Source organism: Mytilus edulis, chromosome 7, assembly GCF_963676685.1.
Source record: "Mytilus edulis chromosome 7, xbMytEdul2.2, whole genome shotgun sequence".
Classification (NCBI taxonomy): Eukaryota; Metazoa; Mollusca; class Bivalvia; order Mytilida; family Mytilidae; genus Mytilus; species Mytilus edulis.
In genome coordinates this window covers 32,206,012-32,230,673 of record NC_092350.1, presented here as the reverse complement: position 1 = coordinate 32,230,673, position 24,662 = coordinate 32,206,012, and the positions used below count along the sequence as shown (strand labels likewise).

Genomic DNA, 24,662 nt, shown 5'->3' with positions numbered 1-24,662 from the left:
GTGTACAGTTAAAGGAAGAGACGTCAGAAGAGAATTTTGGAATTGAAGTTCTTTCCTTGGCAGGTTCTGCATATGAGGTTTTCTATGGGCCTGTGGATCAATCCCAGAGTTTTGGTCCAATATCAGAGAATTCCACTGAAGTTGAAACTTATGCTAATGGGGTTGATGAAGTTGATCTTGGTCAGACAAATACTTCTCATACAGTCGATGTAAATGAAACCACTGTTCAAACAGTTGTTGTACCAGCTGATAAGCAAGATAAATCCATTTCAAATGTTCATAATACAAGAAGCAAAAGGTCTCCACTAAAAAAATCTGCAAAACTAAAAACTACTACAAACAAACGAAAGGCCAAAGAAAAAGCATGTAAACCTTTTATGAATAGGTTGAAATATGCATTGAGAACAAGAGAAAACAGATCAAGAAGGTCCATAGGTTCCAAAGCAGTACTTTCATGCATAGAAAATAATGCAAATGTTAGAAAACCAATTGAAGGTGCTAAAAAACAAAGTCGGGTTACTAAGAAAGCTTCTGTTGTTGGGAAACTGATTCCAGCAAAGAATGTTACACATATACATAAATCAAAGCAATCTTCATCTAGAAGTTATATATCTATGATATCAAATATTGAAGACTTGACCAGGGAAAAATTATTTCCTGTCAAATATCCAATGAAAATTTCTAATACGTTAACTGAAACCCAAAACCTGCAGGAACAGTTTATGACTAGTTATTCATTTAAAGTAATGGATCCCAAGTTCTGGTGCATTCCACTGCAGGCTGCATTTGGAATTGTCAGTTTGCCAGGAAATGCTCGACTGAGATGTATATCACAGGTATCTGGCTGTCTACTTCCTGCTACTGATTCATTTACAATCAGTGATAAAGCTGTAAAAACTGCACTAGAGTCCTGTAGACAGAGCAGCTACAGGTATGCTCAATCTCTCTTCAAGTCGGTTCTTACTGTTGGAGAAATCTATAATAGAGGAGTTGGTAAAGTGGACAAAGAAGAAATAAGTCCTGTCAAGATTGAACTTGTTAAGAAACAAACTTTCAAACATTTTAATGTTGAGAAAAGTGTTGAAGAATTTCAATGGAAGCATATAATATATGGGTTTAATTTGAATGTAGAAGAAACTCATAAATTCATTGAGAAATGGTTTGATGTCAGTCTTATTATGGAACAATTGTAAATGTATTACAGACTGTTAAGGCTAAGAAGAGAAGCTAATTTTTTTTATAGAAAGATTTCATGAAATGCATTGAAAAACCTATAGTACTGACTTGATATCTAAATCTTCTTAGATTTTAATTTCCTTTGATATACACAAAATGTAGTGCATTTATCATAACATGCTATCTCTGATCATTTCCAGAAATATATCAATGAAGTATATGCTCTGATATACAAGTCACAAAATAATCTAATATTTCTTCTAAAAATATCATTGATGTAATTGTTAAAGTCATCAATAAAAATTGGAATTATCTTCCTTTGTCCAGAATTTTTATTGAATCAACTACATTGTACATGTACAACAAAGCAATGTTTGATTTTACACTTCCCACTGACAAAATAAAAGCCATCTTTATCCTTCAGTGCTTACAAGAAATTTTATTTATATTTTGTACATTAAAGGAAAAAAATGACCATGTAAAAACTAGAATTAAAACAGTATAACATTTATACATATTCCAAATTTATTGAAAATTGGTAAACTTTAAAAACAAGGGGGAAAGATTAACATGGAATCCAACTGAAAACTGTATTTACTAAGAAATCAGATCCAATAAAAATGATTTTTTTTTATTTGAAGTGGATAATGAATTTATATAATCCACCCTCTATCAGTTTATTCAAGTTGTAATGTTTTGTTTCATTTTTATCACTATATAATATCATGTACTTTTAATTAGCCCACTTTTAACGGTTAAGATTGTAATGTTGTTCAAGAGCCATTTGCATTTTTTTAAATCAGTTATTTGAAAATGATGCTTTTTAAGACTTTTAAGGATGGACACTTTTGTCCAGTAATGTGGGTGAAATGAAATCATACTGTTTGGTTTTCTCTGTTCAGTTACAATTGATAATTTTGCAATTACCTTGTTTGTCCATTCATTTGTCAGTCTTTAACTTAATCCATTCATCTGTTTGACACTTTTGTTACTTGGTAAAAAGATTTTTCACTGAAGTCTTGAACTTGGTAGTTTTGAATGTACATTGAAATTAATTTGCTGATTTGCCCAACAGTCACATTTGTTTGACCATACTGACAATTGTATTTTTATTATACACATTTTGCATGGATTTGTTATCAATGTACTAGTTTGAGAACTTTGACTTTGTCTGCTATATCTTGTTAGTGTATCAACTTTGAAATATTTACTATAAACAAAGCCTTTAAATGGCAATATATTATTACACGTGTACAATGGCACTTGGTAGAATTTTCATATAAAATTACCTGGATAAAAGGAAAAGTAATGGTAATATTTCTTGTTTTGAATTGAACATAAAAAGGGGGGAATCCTGCTGTACGAACAGAGATTTATTTCCTGTTTGCCATTTATTACATTTGAGAAAACTTATGAAATGATGGTGAGCTTTAACATACAAACATTCAATTAAGGAATTGTATATTCTATAAAACTATGAATCTCTTTATTCATCTATTACACAAATGTAATATTGTTATGATTCTAGTTAAAGAATAATATAAAAATACACACTGTTAGACTAACATATTTCAGTGTAAGTGTCTATATTGTATATAATTTCTCGATTTACAGTATTTGATTGTAAGATTTTCAACAAAAAGATATTCTACAGAGGAGAGATTAGTTACGATTTGATTTTCGATTCCAGATGCACAGCCACTAGATGAGTTTCCAGGTGCACAGCCACCAGATGATTATGATGCGCCAAACCTGGTAGAAAATTTCCTTGGCAAATCTTTTGAAGAATTAGCACATGGATCAATGAACACTCCAGAGGTAAAAGTGGAAATCGTTGCAGAACCCTTGTGGTATACATTAACAGATGTTCCTACACAACAGGAATTTAATCTGGCAGCCACACAGATTGTACAAGTCAGTAAGACAAAAACTCCAACAATGTCAAAATACAAAGCGGCATTATTAAAAAAAAAGAACAGACTTACTAGTGATGGTTTTCCTTCTAAAATAACAACCTCTTCACTTGCTGTGAGGAAGGCTAATTTTGTTGGAAAGACTGCTATATCATCAGAGGATAAAATAAATGATTCCTACGAAAACCCCTTAGGAATGATTAGACCTTCCATTGTGGGAAAACTAATACCAACAAAGATAACATCACCTAGTAAAAGTCCAAAAACAATAACTGTCATACATAAACAGATTCAATCAACAAGAGCGAAACCTCTCCGATCAAAAATAAGCAAATCAGTCAGCAAGCCTAAAGATTCTGCTGGAAGAAAGCTGAAATATCCACTGAAATCAAAATCTGGCGTAAGGAAGAAACCTTTTGTAAGTAAAGTGAGAGCAGCAAAAGAGAGGTCTTTATTAGCAAAAAAAGGACCAGTTATACTGAAGGAGGCATCTGTTGTTATAAGCCCACTCAAAAGCCATAACCTACAGGGTACTTCAGTTATTGACAAAGAGTTGAAAGAAAAGACTCCTAAACCTAAATTAGATGTCCAGAGGGCAAATGTAAACAGCACAAACAAGCATAGAAACTTTCAAATCAAAAAGAAGTCAGATGGTCTTGATAAATCACTGAATATCAATTCTGAGACTGAGCTAGATACTAGTGATAACACGGAAGAAAAATTAGAGATCCAATGGAAGAGACGCAAATACTTTAGTGGAAAAAAGTTTAATGTATGCGATCCAAAATTCTGGAGTCTTCCAATTCATGTTATAATGTGTTATGACAATGTGCCTCAAGATTTAGCTGTTGAAGATGTAAGCAAGCAGTTTGGATCAGTTTCAATCAAAGCAAATTCACTCTACATTGATCACAGGACAATAAAACTTGCCATGGATAACTGTCAGTCTAAGCAATCTTTATTTACAAGACATTTGTTTAGACATGCCTTCTCAATAGGAGAAATCTTTAACAGGCACGTTTCAGGGCTGGGAGGAAAAGAAAAGGTTAATCCTGATAAATTGAGGATGCTCAGAGAGATTGTTTTCCATCATTTTCCTCTTGAGGACAAAGAGGAGGAGGAAGAAGAATGGAAACAAAATTTGGTTCGATTTCAAGCTGTTTTGACGGAGGCTAGACTTCATATGAGGAAATGGCTGAAACTAGAACAAATTTTAGACAAAATTTAGTATGATTTCAGGCTGTTGTGATCGAAGTTTGTTTTCATATGGGGAAATGGCTGAAACTAGAACAAATTCTGGACAAACTATAGACTGTTTTTGTTTTTATCGAACTGATAATGTGAGATGAACATGAATACTTATCTATTTTGTACAAAGAATATACAATAGCTTTTATATAGACACTATTATAAACTTTAAAGGTTTTTAAACAAGATACCATATAGTATAGACCTTTGACATGTATAAATCATGAAATGTTTATAGTTTAATCAATTTGTGTTTGTTAATTTTTTTTATTTTATTCTTGTGATTCACCAAATGTGTTCAGAAATAGTCCTGTTATTTTGTATTAGTTATAAAATAATACTGTATTTTTGCTACTTCTTCATTTTGCATTTATTGTTTTAATCTCTTGACAAAAGATACTACTCTAAAGGGATCTAATTTTGTTTCAAACAAAAGTCATCATAAAAGTCTCATTGTGTTCTTGACTGGTCCTAAAAAACAAAGTGTCAATTGAGGTATAAATGTAAAATTTTTAAGTTCAGTTAATTTTTTAAATTGAAGTTGAAAGACATTTCTAATATTCGTACCAGTTTGTAATTTTTCAGTGGAGTTTTATTTTTGTCAATGAAAAGGAAAAACATCGTCATTACTCTCTATTTCTATTTCTTTGTCTATTTACTACTTTTTTTGTGCCCATTATTCTGCATTCTGGAAACCCTATCCACAACCTGGAAAGAAGGAAAAGTAAAACAACACTAATACCAAATTATGAGGAAACTTCTAAATGGAAAGTCACTAATCAAATGACAAATCAAAAACTCAAAGGGATTTAGGACTTCACTATTCTTGTATGACTACCAGTTATAAATGAAATAGCCTTTACACCTTATTGAATATTGATACATTCCCATAAACAGTGTTTTTATATTGAGTTTTTCCTTGATGAACAATGCTAGTGTATAAATGTGAAAGAATTTCCTAGTTGGACATCTTTGTCTAAAGTTTGGCTAGCTGGTGCATGGACTAGAATTACTTTTAAGGTCATAATCTGGATGTCAGTTTTAAACAATTTGATCGAGATATTCAAGTGGACATTATAATGTAAACATTTAGTTTTGTTTCCAGGTTTAAAGCCTATAGAACAGAAAGATGAAGATGATTTTATAAAAGGAATACAAATTCAGTGTTCAACAGGGTCAGCTTATGAAACATTTTATGGAACAGATCTAGAACAAGTTCCTTCTCCTAACAGTGATATACCAGTCCAGACTAGTAAAAAAAAGAAAGTATATACCTGCCCAAGTGATATCGTCATCAGAGTAACAAAATCTTCAGGAAAAGATGCACAAAGGGAAGTTCAATATCGTCCTACTGAACCAGGTTCAGCCTTTCAAACAAATGCTACAAAAAAATTGAATAAAACTGTTCAGTCAAAACCCAAGGAATCAAATCAGACAATAAATACAGACAAAAGCCCCAACAAACCTGAAGAAGGGAGAAATAATATGGATAATTATTTGGTGAGCCTAATTAAAACCTATGACCGTCATGAAACTTCAGCTATAGACAAAGATTTGAAAGAGAAATCTTCTAAACCTGAATTAAATGCTCAGAAGACTAAGGTAAAACATAAAAAAAAGAAAAACACATTTAAAAAGACCAATATGCGGTACTATCGTGGGAATAAATATAATGTATGTGATCCAAAATTTTGGAATCTTCCAATACATGTTGTCATGTGTTATGACAATGCGCCTCAAGATTTAGCTGTCGATGATGTAACAAAGCAGTTTGGGTCAGTGTCAATAAAGGAAAATTCACTCTACATAGATCACAATACAATAATAACTGCCTTGGATAACTGTCAGTCCAAATGCTCTTTGTTTACAAGGCGTTTGTTTCAACATGCCTTCTCAATTGGAGAAGTTTATAACAGACACATTGAAGGAATTGGAGGAAAAGAAAAGGTTAATCCTGAAAAATTGAAATTACTTAGGGAGATAGTTTTCCATCATTTTCCTGTTGACAGTAAGGAAGAGGAGAATAAGGAATGGAAATTAAATTTGACTCGGCTCCAGCGTTTTCTGTCTGAAGCTCAACACCAAATAAAGAAATGTCTTAAAATAGAACAAATTCTGGACAAAATGTAGAGTCTGAGTCTGTAGTCTTGTTTTGTTATTGAACTGATCAAGTGAGATGAACATGTCTATTCAATATTTTATAAAAGAAAAATATTGAGCTTTTACATGGTCATGAATTTATTTATATATGGGGATGACCATTTGATTTTCTTGGGGCCAAGGATGATTCATCTGTTGACAAAGAATGTTTTTTTTCACAGTAAATTTATGATGTCTTTCATCAAAATTTGTATGCTGCACTTTGTATGGCAGAATATTCATTTTCAAAATCCTCCTTCCCCCGAAATATCAAATGATCCTCCCCTATTTGTATAAATTTCATGGCTGTGATTTGTTTTTTTTTGTTTCACCAGATGTGTTCAGAATTTTTCTGTCAGATAGTGCTGTTATTTAGTATCAGTTGTGTTATTATACTATACTTTTTGCTACTTATGATTCCTATGGGATTTTTGTCCACTTATTTGCAATATTCTCTAGATTAAAGAAATCTTGTTCATTAAGCATAACATAAAGTCTCATTGTGTAATTGCATACTTTTGATTCTTTTAGTTTCTACCATTGATCTTGAGAGGGAAAAAATAGTTGATTGAAATATGAATGGCAAATGTTTGTTTGTTTATTAGGTTTAAGTTAGTTGATGGAAGTGATGGACGTTGTAAATTTAGTTCCTCTGAAGACTGACCAGTAAGCCATTGTTTTAGTCTGCCTTTTTTGGGGGTAATTTTTCTGAGTTAAACTGGTAAAATGGACCAAAGTAAACATTTAGATACAGTCTTTAAGATTTTATCGTCATATCCAAAATTCAGTTTGGTACACAAGCTTATGACGTTATGTTGTTATTTGAAGTTGGTTTAATTGCAATTTTAAGCAATTTTTAAGACTGATGGTTGTAAACTAAATCAATGTCAGTTTGCAGAATTATTTTTCACTAATGTTATTTTGAAATATTTCAATCCGATTAAATGTGGTTTAGGAACCAAGTTTTTTTCTGAAAGGGTTAAACTGCATATTTTGGCTGAAAACTTGAGTACACATGATCAATGTATATAAACTTTTTAAAACTTTTGTTTGCCTATAGAACAGTTAGATCAGGAGGAACTAAATGAGTATACCTTTTTCAATTCAAACATATTGATCAGATAGATCTTTTTTGTATATAAGAATATAAGTATTTTTATGGATGTCAGAGGAAAAGATAAGGGCATTACATATATGTGAAAACAAGCAATAAAAAGTTTAGCTTTTACCCCTAAATTAAACTAGGATGCTATGTAATGAATATCCTTTTTATGAGTTTTTTTTCGTAAGATGACATTCTGTATAAACGTTGCTTAAAGCCTTTATTATTTGACTTTTGTAAGTGTCAAAGTTTTCTTTGGCTGGACTGGACATGAAGTTACATTCCAGATTGACCTACATGCAGTATAATACAATTTGATAAAGATGACTCAAGTGGACAAGATAAAGTAAACATTTGGTTTTGTTTCCAGGTTTGAAGCCTCTAGAACAGAATGGTGAAGAGGAATCTACACAAGGAATACAAATTCAGTGTTCAACAGGGTTAGCTTATGATACATTTTATGGAATAGAACAAAGACCAGATCCTTCAAATACAACTATACCAGCTGTATGGACCAATATAAACAATGAAATCTATTCTTTTCCAAGCAACATAAATGTCAAACCAGTAAAATCTTCTGGAAAAGGTAAACCAAGGAAAATTAAAAGTGTGCCTGTTATAATACCTGGGATAACAGTTCCTTTTCAAACAAAAGCTACAAAAAGAGCAAATAAAACCATTAAAAAGTCAAAAACTGAAGAATCAAATCGAACAACAATTAAATCTAGAAATGATGTGGATAGTAAACTGACGACAAAAGATAAGAGGGGGAGACGTAAATCCCCAACCAAAACTCCAAGAAAGTCACCTGATACTGGAAGCAGGAAGATAATGGTTAAACAAGAGGTCACAAAATCATTTATTAATGAAAAGAAAGGCAGGATAGCTTCCAAGGTCATTCAACCTGGAAATCAGAATCCTAAATTGTTAGATAATGCTTCCCCTAAAAAGATGAAATCAGAAAGAAAAACACCTAGGGGTAAATTGAGTTACAAATTTACCCATCGTAAGTCCTTAAAAAAATTATCTGGGAAAAAATATTTAGTTAAAGATTCAAATTTTTGGAATATGCCACTACTAGCTATCACTTCAATTGAAAGTCCAGATATGCTGACAACAGGAGACCTGAGTGCCCTGTTTGGATGTGTCCCCACTGGTGATTCTATTGATGGAGATATAATAAGTCTCGCACTTGAGGATTGCCTGTCTAACAGGGGTAGATTTGCTTTGGCGCTTTTTCACTACATTATATCCATTGGAGAGTTATATAACAGGAACATTAGTGGATCAGGGATCAAAATGAAAATCAATCCTTTCAAGATCAAGATGATTCGGGCTTTAACATTCCAACATTTCCCAGCAGCCACTGGAGAAGAGGAAGTGGAATGGAAGTATATTGTCAATAGAATGCATGTGACCATTTGGCATGCTGAGAAGTTTATCCAGAAGTGGCTTATTATTAAACCCCCAAACCATTATAGTTTAGAATAGATCTCCACTCTTGGAAGGTTTATTCATGAACTTTTGACATTTTCTTAAATCAGTTAGACCAATTTTGGGCATTATAACTTAGTAGCATATCAGAATCTCATTGAAAAGCAGAAGCATGCAATTTCTGTAAGGGATAATAGGATGTAAATATTCTCTTCTGTATATTTTTTAGATTTTTATATATGCAGTGTATTGACAATTAACTTCAATATCGCAGCTTTTAAGTATTTTTTATCATATTATCATGTTCACAATATATGACTGCAAACATGGGTAAATTTAAAGTGCATTTATTTTGGCAGAAACAATATCTAGTCTCTTGTTTCAGTTTTTTTTTTGCTCTGATTATTCTTTTATCCAGAACTAGAACTGTGTTTTTAAACCAGAAAATCTTTATAGTTTGACATTGATTCTGTCTGTGATGAATGTCTTCTTTTTTTAAACTGTTGATTGATAAATGAGTGTCAGCTTCTTTTCTGAGTAACACCTTATTTTTCATCAGATTTTTATCAAAATTAAAAAAAAAAAATATCAGTTTCCTTCTATTTGAACATCAGAAAATTCTGTGAGGTAAAACATTTTTACTTTAGTATTTTGGGATGTGGAAGGATGGGTTTAAAACACTTCCAAAATGTGTTCCAACAGTTTCACCTTTAAACTGAAACACAGATTCATTTCTTTAAGTAATTGTTATTTGATTGCAGTAGAACGTTAACGAAGGTTGTTGTCTCATGGAAACTTCTCTAATTTATCTTTCTAATGTAGTTGGTAATTTAAAACAAGTCCATTTTTTTTTAAAAAGAAAAAGAAAAAAAAAAGGGATCAGCTGGCACATTCTTTTTTATTCATTTTGAGATTTATATCGACTGATTTTTATTCATTTTGAGATTTATATCGACTGATAGGGACATTCTTTCAGAGTGATAATTACATATGTAGAGAGAAACCTTTTGTAAAATTTAATGGGATATGTGTTGACATAATCAGAATATTGATAATGATTGATCAACTTTTAATACAACATGATATTTTGTCATACATAAAACTTGACTACAATTTGAGTTTCGGTAAATATTTAATCCTATCCCTGCACACAGAGAAATTGGCAATATGATTTTGTAAAATAAATTTCAGACCTCATTTTAAGCATCCTTTAATATTAAATCCACCCCTGCTAAATATACACGGACAAAGGTTTGGTGTAACCTCTCTGGCTACTGTAATAAATAAATAAATGACTAAAAAGGCTTGTATTATAGAACCTAAATAACTAAAGCAGGACAAACAATTTTTATGCTTTCTGATTGGTTGTAATTCTGAATAATGGTTGTCATTTTTGTCTGCAGACTTCAAAGATTTAAAAAAAAAAAAACCTTTTTTTCTTTCTTCGGAGTTGTTTTGAGTGTGAGTTCAATTATGTGGCATTTTTGTTGATAACTTTTAGCCAAAGAGGCATTTATGGTTTTATATACCAGCATTTTTAATGTAAATAACGAAAGGTGTCATTCTGTATGCTTTTATTTGACTAGTGTATTATGATTCATGTAGACATCACTTTACTTTAAATAAAATTAGCTTTAATGTTTTATCGTAGTTTACATATACATATGGTCATTAATTTATCTTTGCAGTTGTACGAAAGATATAAAAATCATCTTTTAATGGTCAACATGGGTATATTGCTTTACCCCTGTATAATGTCCATTTTCTTTTTGGACTGTCCATTTAACTTCTAGGTATCGAGGCAGAAAGGTTTTATTTTGCAAAATTGCCAGGATTTGTTCAGCAGTTGAACTTAGTAGATATTTGTTCAGTTTAAATATATGGACATTATTCTGTGCTTTGCTTGTCTGCTTAAATCTTCAGGCTTTTAAGCTAGAATTTAGAATTGATCATTACTATTCAAATTTTATAAACTGTCCAAGATGGACATTGTGGTTGCATTAACAGAAATAAACCAATCAACCTTCATGACCACAATTAGTTCATACCATGTAACCATGTAATTTTTTACAGGTTTGAATCATTCACTAAACTGTTTTGAAGTCTACCTTAAACTTTATTTGAGAGGTTAAGCAAGCTATAAAACCTGGCTCAATCCACCATTTTCTGTACCAAGGCAGGAATATGATAGTTGTTATCCATTCATTTGATGTGTTGGAGCTTTTGATTTTGCCATTTGATTAGCGACTTTCCATTTTGAATTTTCCTTGGAGTTCAGTATTTTTATACCACCGCAAAAAAAATTGGCGGTTATATATTGGTATGACGTTGGCGTCGTCGTCGTCCAAAGACTCATTGGTTTTCGCACTATAACTTTAGTTTAAGTAAACAGAAATCTATGAAATTTAAACACAAGGTTTATGACCACAAAAGGAAGGTTGGGATTGATTTTGGGAGTTTTGGTCCCAACAGTTTATGAAAAAGGGGCCCAAATAAGAATTTTTCTTGGTTCGTATAAAGCTGCGCCCTGCAGAGCATCTGGTTGTGATTTGACATTTTAATATCTTTATTGAAAATCATAATAGAAAAATCTGACATGGGCAAATGTTCTATGAAAGTGGAGTTCAGTATTTTTGTGATGCTACTGTTGACAGTTTTGTTTTCTGAAAACAACTATGTGTGAAATGCTGCATCTTTGTTATCTGCTGAGATATGTAGACAGATTAGCTGCTTAAACAAAAAAGAATCCTACTGTTAAACAATCCCTTACTTATTCTGCATTCATTTCTCATGGTAGATCATCATAAAATCCTAGAATCTTACGAAAATACACCATATAGCGAATATATACAGACTGGTCAATGCCTGTTTCGAAACTTAAAGCACCCTCTGGTGGTGGAGTCCGTGTTGTTCAATCTTGTTCTGTATGAAGTAGTTTCTTGACTGTCTTTTGTAATTTTGGTCACAGTTTTTAATTGTCTTTCTTCAACCCAAGTTTTTTTTTATTGTTCACTTGGTTTTTTCCTGCAGTTTTAATCAAATCACAAAAGTGTTTCTCTTTTAAATGTTACTCAGAACTTTTCGTATTTCACACTCTTTAATTTGATTTTTGCATGTTTGAAGTCATTAATAAAATGTGATTATGACGACAAAATAAGGACAATACACGCAGTTTATGAAGTCGTTTAACAATGAAATAAACTCTTTGCACGTTTCACTGCAAATTAAATGATTGTAAATTATGATAATAACAGTCGAACAAGTAGTTGTTCTTGGTACCAAGCCCTAGCTCGTTTTTAACGATCTTATTTTCATTGTCTTTTCATCACGTTTGTTAGCTCCAATTTACCTTTGAATTTAATGTTTAAGAGAATTCTTGGGAATCGCAGATTGTAGTTTTGTCGATTATTTCAAAGAGTTTCCAATATCTATCGAGATAAACTGATTGGAGGGAACAGCGGTCAAAAGATATGATCGAATTATTAACCTTCAGTAAGGCTTTGGATAATACAAGTTATGCGTTCTTTACAACGTTGTACAGAGGCAATATACATGTAAGTTTTCAGGGCTAATTACACAAGTCCAAGCAGAAATGAAATTGCACAATTCGGCGGATTATTATTCAATGCACATAGCTTTGAGATATGAATGGAGGTTTCTTTTTCCTTTCAGGCCACCACGTTGCACAAAGAAGTCATCTTCAGTCAAGTGATGTCACCCCTAAGGGGTTGGGTGTAGAAGGTCAGGGGTCGCGGACATTCGTTAGACAGGGGTTTGACTCTTCAGCTGGTATTCTTGGTCAACAAACACGGTCTTCAGTAGATGATCTTGCCACATTACGACCACCGAGAAATCTCCCTGTGGACAGTATGTGCACTACAACTTGTAGCGCAAGCTGCTCTGGGGGAGGTCATATTCCTGTAAACATGATGGGGGTTAGGAAAGGTTGCGTCTATTGTCAACTAACAAAATCGAAAACGAGATCGGGATATTGGGTATATACACGGTACAAATGTGGAGAATGTACCGTGCCTCTGTGTATGCCCTCGGCGGAAAGAGACTGTTTTCAGTTATACCACAGGTATTTGAAAGATGGAAGTCTTCAGCCACCAACATTGTTTCCAGACTCTAGGGCTCCGCGACAGCAATTCGAAACTGCGTTTCCAGATTCTAGGGCTCCGCGACAACACATAGAAACTGAACGTTTTCAGAGACAAGTTATTCAAGCTTTAAATGACCAATGCAAGGATATAAACCCTAACAATTCAACATAGAACATCATAAGGTACTTGTTAGCATAATACATGTATTCCATTCTTTGTACCATGTGATATTAAAGACAAGAACTAAAAGTAACTGTAGGTGAATAATGTATATGTTTCTTATAAATGTGTTAATTTGTGTGCAGATTAAAGTTTTAAAAAAAACGACGCCATTGTGTTCTTTTTTCCTCTGAATTTTCACTGTTGAAGAGTAAACAATCCGGGGTTTAATAAAACGTACGTCAATTATTAGAATTCGATATATAATTTAAACTTGTTCAGTGTTAAACATTGTACTTGACCTTTTTGATACACCATTGCAAATTTTAACATGTTTTATTTAAACAAAGTATGGGTCTTCTTCTTTTGCATCATTATCTATGCAATCATATAACGCCACGTACATATGTATGTGTATAATATTTATAAATGTTATGTCTGTTTAAATCCTCAATTCAAAACTTTGAGACGGCAATTGAATATTGAATATAACTGTCAGTTCCTTTTTACCAAGGTGTGAATAGTATCATTTCAGAATGATGACCATGCATAAAAGGCTTTGACCACACTATTATACTTCTTCTGGTCATATAATTTTTCGTGAATTTATACTTTTTACATAACTGCTTCCTTGAAAATCACAATTAACGATGCATCTCTTAAAACACTTAGTAATCGCTTGCGTTTGTAATCTTATAACTTGTATGGTCAATTAGGACTGAAAAACCCTAGCAGATGACTATTGTAATGCAGTCTGTACTGTCAACACACTGCAGTGTAACCTTGAACTTTTATTCTTTTGTCATTAAAAAAAAAACCTGAAATTTGAAGAGGAATTTGATAACATATTTTGTGTTAAATTCTTCCTTCAAATTATAGCCGAAGTGCAAGACACCAAAGTGGTAATAGCCCGGGATAATTGACATAAAGAGCAACAGAAAAAAAAATTCCATGAAATTTTTTCTAGGTTGTATACGATTGGTAGTCATAGTACCAGAAGGAAGTCATAAATCCTCGTGAATGAATTTATTATTATAATCGCATTTAATAAACAACGTAAATTAACGAATATAACGAGGATTTATGGTTTTCTTTCTGGTTTCAGGTTTGGATTATGGTTCGCCTGGACAGTCTCGCCCTGGAATTCATCCGGTTTCTTCGTCAAGTGGTTTACATGATGTTGTTCGGAACGAGGGAAACAAACCACGACTCTGTGTTTTGTGCAAATTTTATAAAAGAAAAACAAAAAGTGGTTGGAAAGCCTATTCTAGATTTCACTGTAATACTTGCCAAGTGAATTTGTGTAAAGGGGATAGGGACTGCTTTAAAGTTTATCATGTTATGCTTGAACGAGGAATTATTGACCTGGACGTATTACGTCTTCAAACAAATGTGGTTGAAAGACACCGAGATGAAATGACAATGTTTATGCAAGAGCAGGAAAAATCTCGTTTTAGTGAGGACAAAACATTTTAGGGCCTTTTAAAAGCAGTTGACAATTAAGACCGTGTATCATTTGTTTTATTTTTGTAGATTCTGTGCATTTAAAGGTATTTTTGTCTGATGGTGGTGGTTATTTAAGAGATGGAAATTGGTAACTTTTTTAACGTTACCTTCTTTATGTTTTCAGATTTTCCATCTCCACAGAAATTTCAACCACCACCAGCATCGAATCCTTCTACTGGTTCGGAACACCGCCTTGTTCACAACGAAGGTTATAAGTACAAGCTGTGCGTTCAGTGTCAGTTCAATAAAATAAAAACAAAGAAAGGATGGAGAGTGTATACACATTTTAAGTGTGAGAAATGTAATGTTCCCCTTTGTAAAAACCAAGGTTCCCAGAAGAGAAATTGTTTTGTTGTATACCATCAGACGGAACTTGGTGATAATAAATCTGTTTCAGTAAACACACTAACTCTGCCTGTTTCAGTTAACACACCGCCCCTGCCTGTTTCAGTTAAGTCACTGCCCCTGCCTTTAGTCGCTCCGTCCGATCCTAGCAACTCTTGGTCCTTCACTACCAACCGATCACCGGAAGCTAACGTGATATCTATTAATAGAACACCGCAGTCATATATGTACATGGCCCAATCAAAACAACGATTCCCGCCTTATCCTTTCCAGCATCCACCAGATACTAGTAGTTGAGATGTTTAACAGATATAATTGAATTGATGAAGTATTTTCACTTATATGCTTATTTTCTCATTCCCGGTGATTTAAACGTTTGCTTTAAAACTTGCTTTAATGGGAAATTGCTAGTTTAGCTGACCTGGTGCATATTTTCATCATGAGCTGCTAAGTTGCTATGATAACTTATATATCTTGGCTTTGCAAGTTCGTCACAAAATTCTAATTTTTTAATTTCCATTCATCTTTTATAACCATATATATATATATAGTTAATGCCAGTCTGAACAATCAATATAATTATGTACTTAATGTACTTTTTTAAATTTTAGAAAAGCTTGTGCTTCTCTTGATGGTTCGGTTTTCATGGGGGTTTTTCCCCGAAAGCTCTGGAATAATTGTTTTGTTGTTTTAAATGGATAGTATCGGATATTCCGTATATGTGGGCGTTGTTCATACGGCAGACCTGTAGCATGTTTTCTCTGTTTAATCTACTCTGAAACGAATTTGCTAGTTTCATCGACAAAAAGCCAGACATAAAATTACAAAATACAAATACTCCATATTAGGCTCAAAGATGAATTGGAAAGGGTTTTCATTGCATTTTAAATTTATTTTATGGGCTTTATTTCTTCTATTGAACATTAGACAATTTTTTTAATCTTTGACTTTATAAAAGGATGTCTGAGATTTATGGAAAGAGAGAAATATTGTGGAACAGATCCCGGTCTTTAGTGTGGTGGGTGTGGGATACAGATAACTATATTGGGGAATCTTTTTTTCCAGATAGACTTGCTAAATTGTGTATTTTATTATAGTTTGTAAATAAGATTTTTATAATAATTTTTGTATAATGGTTTAATCTTTGCTAATTCTATTTTTTATAAAAGTATGCACATGTATATAGATTTCATTGCACTAATTGCCTTTAGAATAAAATAAAACATAATTCATTACTCATGATTCGTCATTATTTTTGGGCAGACTGTCTGATGACCAAGAGGCAAAATGTTGCTAGCATAGAGTCGTAAGAATGAAACCGTTCCCATGATAAAATGTTTTATGCATTTCAAAGTACCCTATCTGTATGTGTAGTTTGAAAAGTGCCACGGTGAATCAAATTGTATTCGTGATTGAATGATTCGTAGTTGTACATTTCACTAGTGTCTCGTGTTTTCTTGTCTTTGCATTCAATACTTACTGTTCGTCAAGGCTGGCTTTGTCATTGACACATGTTCGTATACTGAAGACGAATCAGATATAAAGTATATCTCAATATAGTTGATAAAATTCCAGACATTTAGTTTAGTTTCCTAACAGATTTTCACGAAAAGGGTTGGTGTTCACAAGAAAGCTTCCGAAACAAGATTGTTTTGCGATGAAGATAGTATCTTGAAAGTTTACTTACGCCATCATTTATACTTTGTTGACTTTTTAACGAAAATATGTGTCACATGCAGATGATATGTTTCATCTGTCATGGCAATACTTTCATAGCCCTTTCCTCGTTTATGACAGATACATTTGAAAACAATATTGCATATGTTTCTGTTTATGGCTCTCAGCACAACGTTTCTGTTATGAACCATCAGTGAAGCAGGAGCTATTTCCCCTTTTGATTCAATTCAACGTTTTGGCGGTGTTGGTGTTGCTAAAAATCTTAAGTATCATGTAGTATTCATTGGACTGTTGTTTGATATTTCTTTTGGCTAGTGTGTTTCATTTCCTTCTTTGACCCCCTGCCCCTTTCGGTATCATCATTGTCTTTTGTCAACGCCTTTACAGAGTAAAATACCTACTTGGGTATGAAGTTTCCGGGGTGTGATTGGGTCCGTTTAAGGAGAACCGATAATGGAAAAGTAATGATATTTGATATGCAATTGTACTAGCATTGGTATATATTATATCTCAGGAATTAATTGGCCCTAATTTATATATATATATATATATATATATGTATTTTTTTTCAACATTTGCATTTTACTATCAAAATTATATACTAGTACATGCTAGACAAATTTCTGGGTCAACAGTTCATTCATGATAACGCCGGTGTGCTTTTCTCAAGCTCGTTTGTCTTGTGCCTGTCTTTTTTTTTTCTTCATTTTACTGTTAACTGTTAAAAAAAAAAGCAGCGTTTCCGATTACCAGGGTAACTAGATGAAAGAAACTGTGGACATTACGTTATAACCAAACACGTTTTTTACAACTACAAAATAACTGACTTTAATAAATTATCAAGACAATTGCAGTAGATGGTGGTTACACTCGTATTTGCCACATGTCGATAATTTCAAAAATAAAATAAATCGAAACACAGAAATCTAGATCTCCTTACGAAAATGTTCATTTGGACGTAAACATTATATGGGAAGGAATCGATAAGACCGCATATATGCCAGATTGATTAATCGAGATGATTTCCTTCTCTTTGTCACGAGAGCTATCAACATTAGAAAAGTCTCTATGTGCAACTTTAACGATTTTACCAAAATAGTTATCTTTTTAAAACTTTTAATTTTTATACGACCGCAAAAATTTTAATTTTTCGTCGTATATTGCTATCACGTTGTTGTCGTCGTCGTCGTCGTCGTCCGAATACTTTTAGTTTTCGCACTCTAACTTTAGTTAAAGTGAATAGAGATCTATGAAATTTTAACACAAGGTTTATAACCACAAAAGGAAGGTTGGGATTGATTTTTAAATAATGTCACTTCGATTATTCAACTTTGCACATATATCGGTCCTCTCGATTTATCCTCATATATAATGTTCAACTTCAAATAAAGTCTATTTATCTTTCACTTTTGTTGATGTGTTTTCGATGAATCTCTTTTGATTTTTGCTTAGCATGGTGCATATATGGAGTACTGGCGTGTTTCTGTGACATATTCGTCCAGTTGAGATTGATACGTAATACTTTGTTTGCACATGGCAACCTTTTAGACTATTTTTTCCTCGTTCTTATAGTCTGCTGTTCTCATTGTTCTTTATGAAATGAAATTATTATATGACTCTTTTTACATATTCATTTGCTTTCTTTATTTCCGTTTTCCAGCACACTAGTATGGAAAACATTGGAAAGTGCCATTTAAAATGTTATTTCTCAGGGAATAACATATTTACCTTATAGTATGCAGGAACCAACAGCCAATATGTTTAGAGAACTTGTTTACAGCTCACTTAAATTGTTATCTGTACTATTTTGTTAAAGCTTAAATAAAGTTTATATACAGTTTTTAATCTCAAAATTATAATCCATGTATACAAACAGTCTGTAATCATTGGACATCGAGGGTACTAGTATATTGTATAACGAAAGAAGAATGCCCTTACCATTGCTTTGTCAGTTTGTTTTGGACTTATGTATCTGTTGTCTCGCTCCTACCATCTAGGGTTGCGTTTCTGTCAACAGATGAGATGTGGTATTGTTGCAGTATTTATTTTGCTTTATAATTTACAGCAAGGTTCTTTGTTTGTGAGAGAGCTACCTATTAAACTTGTGTTCTATTTCTTTTTGGTCTCCAGTGGAGAGTTGTCTCAATAAATGGCAAATTACTACCTTGAAGAAAAAAAGCTCAAAATTTGTTATTTAAAAACTCCTTTGTAACCCTGTACATTTTGAATTTTGAATATTTGGGATTTTAAGTAATCGGGATTGCTTTTATATACACTACACTGACGCAAGCCAAGACAGTATTTTATGCGAACCTTATTGTCGCAATAAGAATGTTGATATTATATCATTAAACGAAGCATTAATGTTTAATGCAAAAAGACAATTATTGAATTATTGCTGCCGATTCAAATGCAAATTTTGAATATTTCCACCTTTTATATACTCGTGTTCATCTTTTGATTTCAGAACCCGACTTACCATATAGAATTAAGCACATTGAAGCAGCTGACAACATTCGACAAACGTCAGGAGTTACAAATGTTTCACCATCTACAAAATTGCCCGACAGCCGGCCTTCCCTTTCTGGCATGACGTCAGAATTTTCCTTCGGCGTTACCAGAGGGCGCCCTAGTAGATTGTCGGAAATAGAGCTTGTTGATTTCATTGATCCAAATGTCCATACCGTTGTGCGAACCGTAGAAAATAAATACAAACCCTGTGTGTTTTGTCAAATCCAAAAGCGTAAAACAAAGAAAGGCTGGTACATTTATTCATATTATAAATGTAAGGCCTGCGATATTCCACTGTGTACTGGACAAAGGAATTGTTTTAACGATTATCATGCCTATATCAGTGGACATTATGTACCCTCCGAAAGTGAACAAGATGACAAGCAAATGACACTATAATGTTAGGACATTTGTTCAGTGTGACTTGTCAAATGTTGCAAAATTATGGAAAAAAATGTAACAAATATTAGCCACTAATAGAAAACTATATAATATAAATAAGCAATTAAAGAATATCAGTTATGAGTTATTGCTTACAAAAATGAATATATATAGAATATTGCAACGTTTGACATGATATAGTTCCATTTTGTTAGTGTCCATATATTGGTAAAAACTGACATATTTGTAAATATGTGCATTTACGCTCTGACTTGAAGTAGTAGTTACTCATGCAGTTTATGATTAGTGTGGTATTATATTTCATATCGACGATCTGTATTTGGTTTCTTGATCAACATTTTAGTTTTACTGTAGAAAAGAAATCTACTGTTTAAAGTTGTTTTATATTGTGTAGGGTGATATGTCAATTTTTGAAGTGTAAACTTTTGTAGTTGATGTAAATACTTCGTTTCGTAGTAGTTTTTATTTTTTAATTGCGAGTTTTAACATAGTTTGTAACGTTGTGTATAGGAGATACATAGTTGGTTGTTTTTACAATAATTTTGTTCAGTAGTTTAGATTCAAGTTTGCAAATTTGATAAAATAACATGCATGTATTTAATGAAAAAAGTATCAGAGCTCCTCAGTTTATTGTTATTGTACACAACGTATAAAAATGCTATTGATACTACAATATAACTGTAGATCATTTGATCAAACTTACCGAAAAATGTTTCTTTACAGCTAATTTCCTAATGCATGTAAAGCAAAACTTTGGTTGGTTTGCTTGCTTTGTTTGTATAATTGTTTATACAAGCTTGGTAAATAAGATTGACATCTTTAAACAATATATATAGGCATAGTTTAACCTGTATATATATAATATTTGAAGTGTTATCCTAATGATTGTACAATATAAAAACAAAGCAAGCAAGCAAACTAAAGTCTTGCTCTACATGCTGTAGTAAATTAGCTGTAAGTAGAACCTCTTTCGTTGATCTAATATAAAAAATTACCCTTCATTTGTAATTTTAAAGGCGATGTATATAGACGCTATACTGATATTAATATTAGACTGGACATTGTCCTTTCTGAACAACTTTGAAATTTCATTATACAAATGGATAATCATGTTAAAAATGAAACCCGTGTGCAATTGAAAGAAGTGGCATCATTATGTTTCTAAGATAAACTTTGAAAAAAAGAAGATGAAAATAAATTCTTGATAAATGAATGTAAAATGCCACTTCTTTCTGTTGCAGGAAATGGTAGGCAAAGTTTACAGTATCAGACCTACGATATATCAAATTCTTATCATCCAAATCAACGTGATTGTTCAGTTATATCTGTTGATGGATCTGGAAATAAATTTGAATATTCACAGAGTGTCGGACTTGTATTAGAACCAAGCTCTCATCTGCGACACAATTCTAACGTAGAATTACAGAATAAATCCGTGCATATTCCCCAATTTATTGGGGGTAATAGAGCTTGTCATTATTGCTCTAGCAAAAAAATCAAAACTAAAAATGGGTGGTACGTTTACAGTTCGTATAAATGTTCTCAGTGTAATGTTATTCTATGTACTGGGAAAAGAAACTGCTTTAATTTGTACCATAAAGACATGGGATTTCATTTGACAGGACATGAAAACACCTCGTGGTCAACACTATAACTTGTATTCCATTAGGTTGTAAATTAAACATTTTAAATGAGTCTGTTGATTGTTTTTGTTTTATTTTTTTATAATTATTATAGTAAAAGTTCAGTGTGATAGATGAACAAATAAAATTTGAAGTTTAATTTATCGTTTTTAGCGTTTTGTATTCTTCGATCAAACAGCTCCAAAAATAATAGAGACTTTATATTTTGTTGTGCTTTTGTGTATTTATTGTTCACAAGGTCATATATGTCTTTGATAGATTCCTTTGGTTCTCGGTTGAAAATTTTGGTCACACTTTGTTCTTGTAGATAGTTATAATTTCTTTAATCATTTGCATTTCCTTTTCATGTACTGATAATCAAAAGGTCAACTCAATAGATCCTTCCAAAGCTGATGATCCTGGCGTGTTGTTATCTTTTAGAGAGTGATTGGTGACAGGTTGCCGAAGTAATCATTGCAATGAAAAAATGGTGATTGAAAATACTTCCCCAGGCACCTTGTATGCAAATAAATGCGAGAAAGTGGACAAACACGTTTCTTTTGAAATATTATTTTATTAATTTTATTTAGTTTGGATGAGAGTAATGGTTCGTTCTTTTGTTTCAGACAAAATGGCTTATCCAAAAAGATCTAACATGCATGCAGATGTCGCTAAAAAAATTGGTTCAGTAGGTGGACCTCATAATACCTCTGATGAACGGATGTATATTTATCGCACAAACACGAGTGCAGATCGGTATCAACCACGTGGCTTGCCACAACACAAAGTATCACATATACCTGGTATGTCGGGTAGTTTAAGCGGTTTTCCTGATGACACGAAACGTCACGTGGCTCAAAATATTGGAACAACAAGAGCCTGCGTCGTTTGTGCTAGACAGAAACTTCGAACGCAGGGTGGTGGCCATATTTACAGTAGATATAAATGTCAGATGTGTGATGTCGTACTCTGCCGTGGAATTAGAAACTGTTTCAGACAGTATCATCAAGATCTCGGAATACCAATCGAATAAGCATCGTTACAACATCCTGTTTTGGACAGATGTTCCGAATAGCAGGCGTGTTGTCCTTCCGAATCATTTCTTTTTTAGTACCTGACGTCTGCTTTGTTGATTGCATATTGTTTTATCTTGTTATTTGTTGACTTTGTTGATTTTAAAGAGAGAAAAACACTAAACTTTTTTTATTTAAACCATTGCCAGAGACATTGAAATGAATTGTATTAATATTTTACAGAAAAGCTAGTTTTGGGTTAGTTGCCTGATAATTATCTATAGTGATTTGGTTCTTTTACTCCACAAACGTATTTGCACGCCGCCATTCCCAAGAGATTTATTATTTTAGTAAATAAACTGGAATCTGGTAAAGATGTGGCATTATCGATAGTAAATGTGTTGTAAACGTTTTAACTTATTTCTAATAACAAAATTTTATTATTTTTAAATAAAGCAATGCCACTTCTTTATGTTCCAGATTCCCCAGTGGGTAAGCAAGTTCCGGTGAAGAATCCTTTGTCGCATAAGAGTATGAAAATTAAAATCGCTCGTTCGCAGTCATTAGATATAGAACATGGACAGTTTAAAGATACATCGGCAAGAAAAGAGAACATGGAAGAACTTGATATAAAAGATACTATGGAAGTTTTATCAAATATGCAGAGTTTAAATTCAGGAAATGAAAGCGGATCAAATAGGTCTAAACTTTTGGATAAGTCACCCGATTTACACATGCCACTTGAACAAGATAATTTTGATAATAATGACTATTTTGACGAAGATGCGGACCATAGAAAGACTATTCAGAAAGGGTATTATCCTAAACTAGACCCACCATATGATAGTCATAAAATTGAACCAATAGGTACCAACAAGCCATGTGCCTACTGCGAATTATTGAAGAGGCGAACGAAGAACGGCTGGTACGTTTACAGTCGTTTTCGATGCAGTGGTTGTATGGTGGCATTGTGTAAGGGAATGCGTGGATGTTTCTATAAGTACCATCAGTGTCTCAAAGATAGAAAGCAATTGAATTAATTGTAATGAATGCACCGTTTTACAAAGTTGTATCGAATTAATAAAAAAAAAATTGCAAATGCTAGTATGATGAAAAATAATGTATTACAAGTAAGCTTTCTGTGTCATTTGTTCTCTTGTAGAGAGTTGCATCATTGGTAATCATACCATGTCTTCATTTAATATTTTATCGTCTTAGACTCTGTATTCGTTTTATTGGACAGTTAATTGACAGATATGAGTAATTAACTAATAAGCTTTGACATATCTCTCCAATACTCTTAAAGAATGTACAACTGTAAATTGCATGAGAACTCTGCTAGTTTAAATTTGTTCTTTTTTACATCACTTTCTATCTTGCAGTACAATCTCTATATTACAGACTGACTTATCATTATATTTACTGTTTTCTACCAGTTTTGATGGTAAAAGAAAGACATAGCATTGTTCATAGCATTTGAAAACGTCTTTCGTGGAAATTAAACTTAGTGTACAACACTTCTGGTGTATATATATTATTTTTGTTCTAGGCGGATGTATTTAATGACATCTTTTTCTATTTCTTCATACTTTTCAAATTGAACTTCTTTCTGTATCTATTTTATTTATGTTCATGATCTATATTTTCTAATTCCTAATCTACATTTTTCCGTCTTTTATCGTATTTATCTTACGGAACCTTCTATTTTTATAATAAAACATGGATTGTCGGTATTGGATGCTCAAAACTTAAAACTTTTATGTAAAGATTGAACTAGATTATCATATTCTGTAAAAACACACATGTTTTTTTGTCGAGCCTGCAACTTTTGTTGCAGAAAGCTCGACATAGGGATAGTGATCCGGCGGCGGCGGCGGCGGCGGCGGCGGTGTTAGCTCACTTCTTAAAAGCTTTATATTTTAGAAGGTAGAAGACTTGGATGCTTCATACTTTGTATATAGATGCCTCATGTTACGAACTTTCCGTCAGTCACATGTCCAACGTCCATGACCTCATTTTCATGGTTCAGCGACTACTTGAAAAAAAAGTTAAGATTTTTTGTAATGTTAAATTCTCTCTTATTATAAGTAATTGGATAACTATATTTGGTATGTGCGTACCTTGCAAGGTCCTTATGCCTGTCAGACAGTTTTCACTTGACCTCGACCTCATTTCATGGATCAGTGAACAAGGTTAAGTTTTCGTGGTCAAGTCCATATCTCAGATACTATAAGCAATAGGTCTAGTATATTCAGTGTATGGAAGGACTGTAAGGTGTACATGTCCAACTGGCAGGTGTCATCTGACCTTGA

The 24,662-nt window shown here is 32.8% G+C and overlaps 1 protein-coding gene across 12 annotated transcripts in view; it reads left to right on the top strand.

Annotated features, from left to right (window-relative positions):
• LOC139482639 (uncharacterized) overlaps window positions 1-24,662 on the top strand; it is a 79,244-nt gene that overhangs the window by 22,997 nt on the left and 31,585 nt on the right. Inside the window, exon 5 of one of the 12 annotated variants that reach the window (XM_071266577.1) lies at window positions 7,949-10,655. The exons of 8 other annotated variants lie outside the window; for them this stretch is intronic. In XM_071266577.1, the coding sequence (XP_071122678.1) occupies window positions 7,949-9,069 (1,121 nt within the window). In that variant the 3' untranslated portion in view covers window positions 9,070-10,655. Of the gene's footprint in view, window positions 4,688-5,442; window positions 6,532-7,948; window positions 10,656-24,662 lie in introns of those variants that run through there. 3 more of the 12 variants (XM_071266581.1, XM_071266575.1, XM_071266576.1) reach the window with 3 other exon arrangements.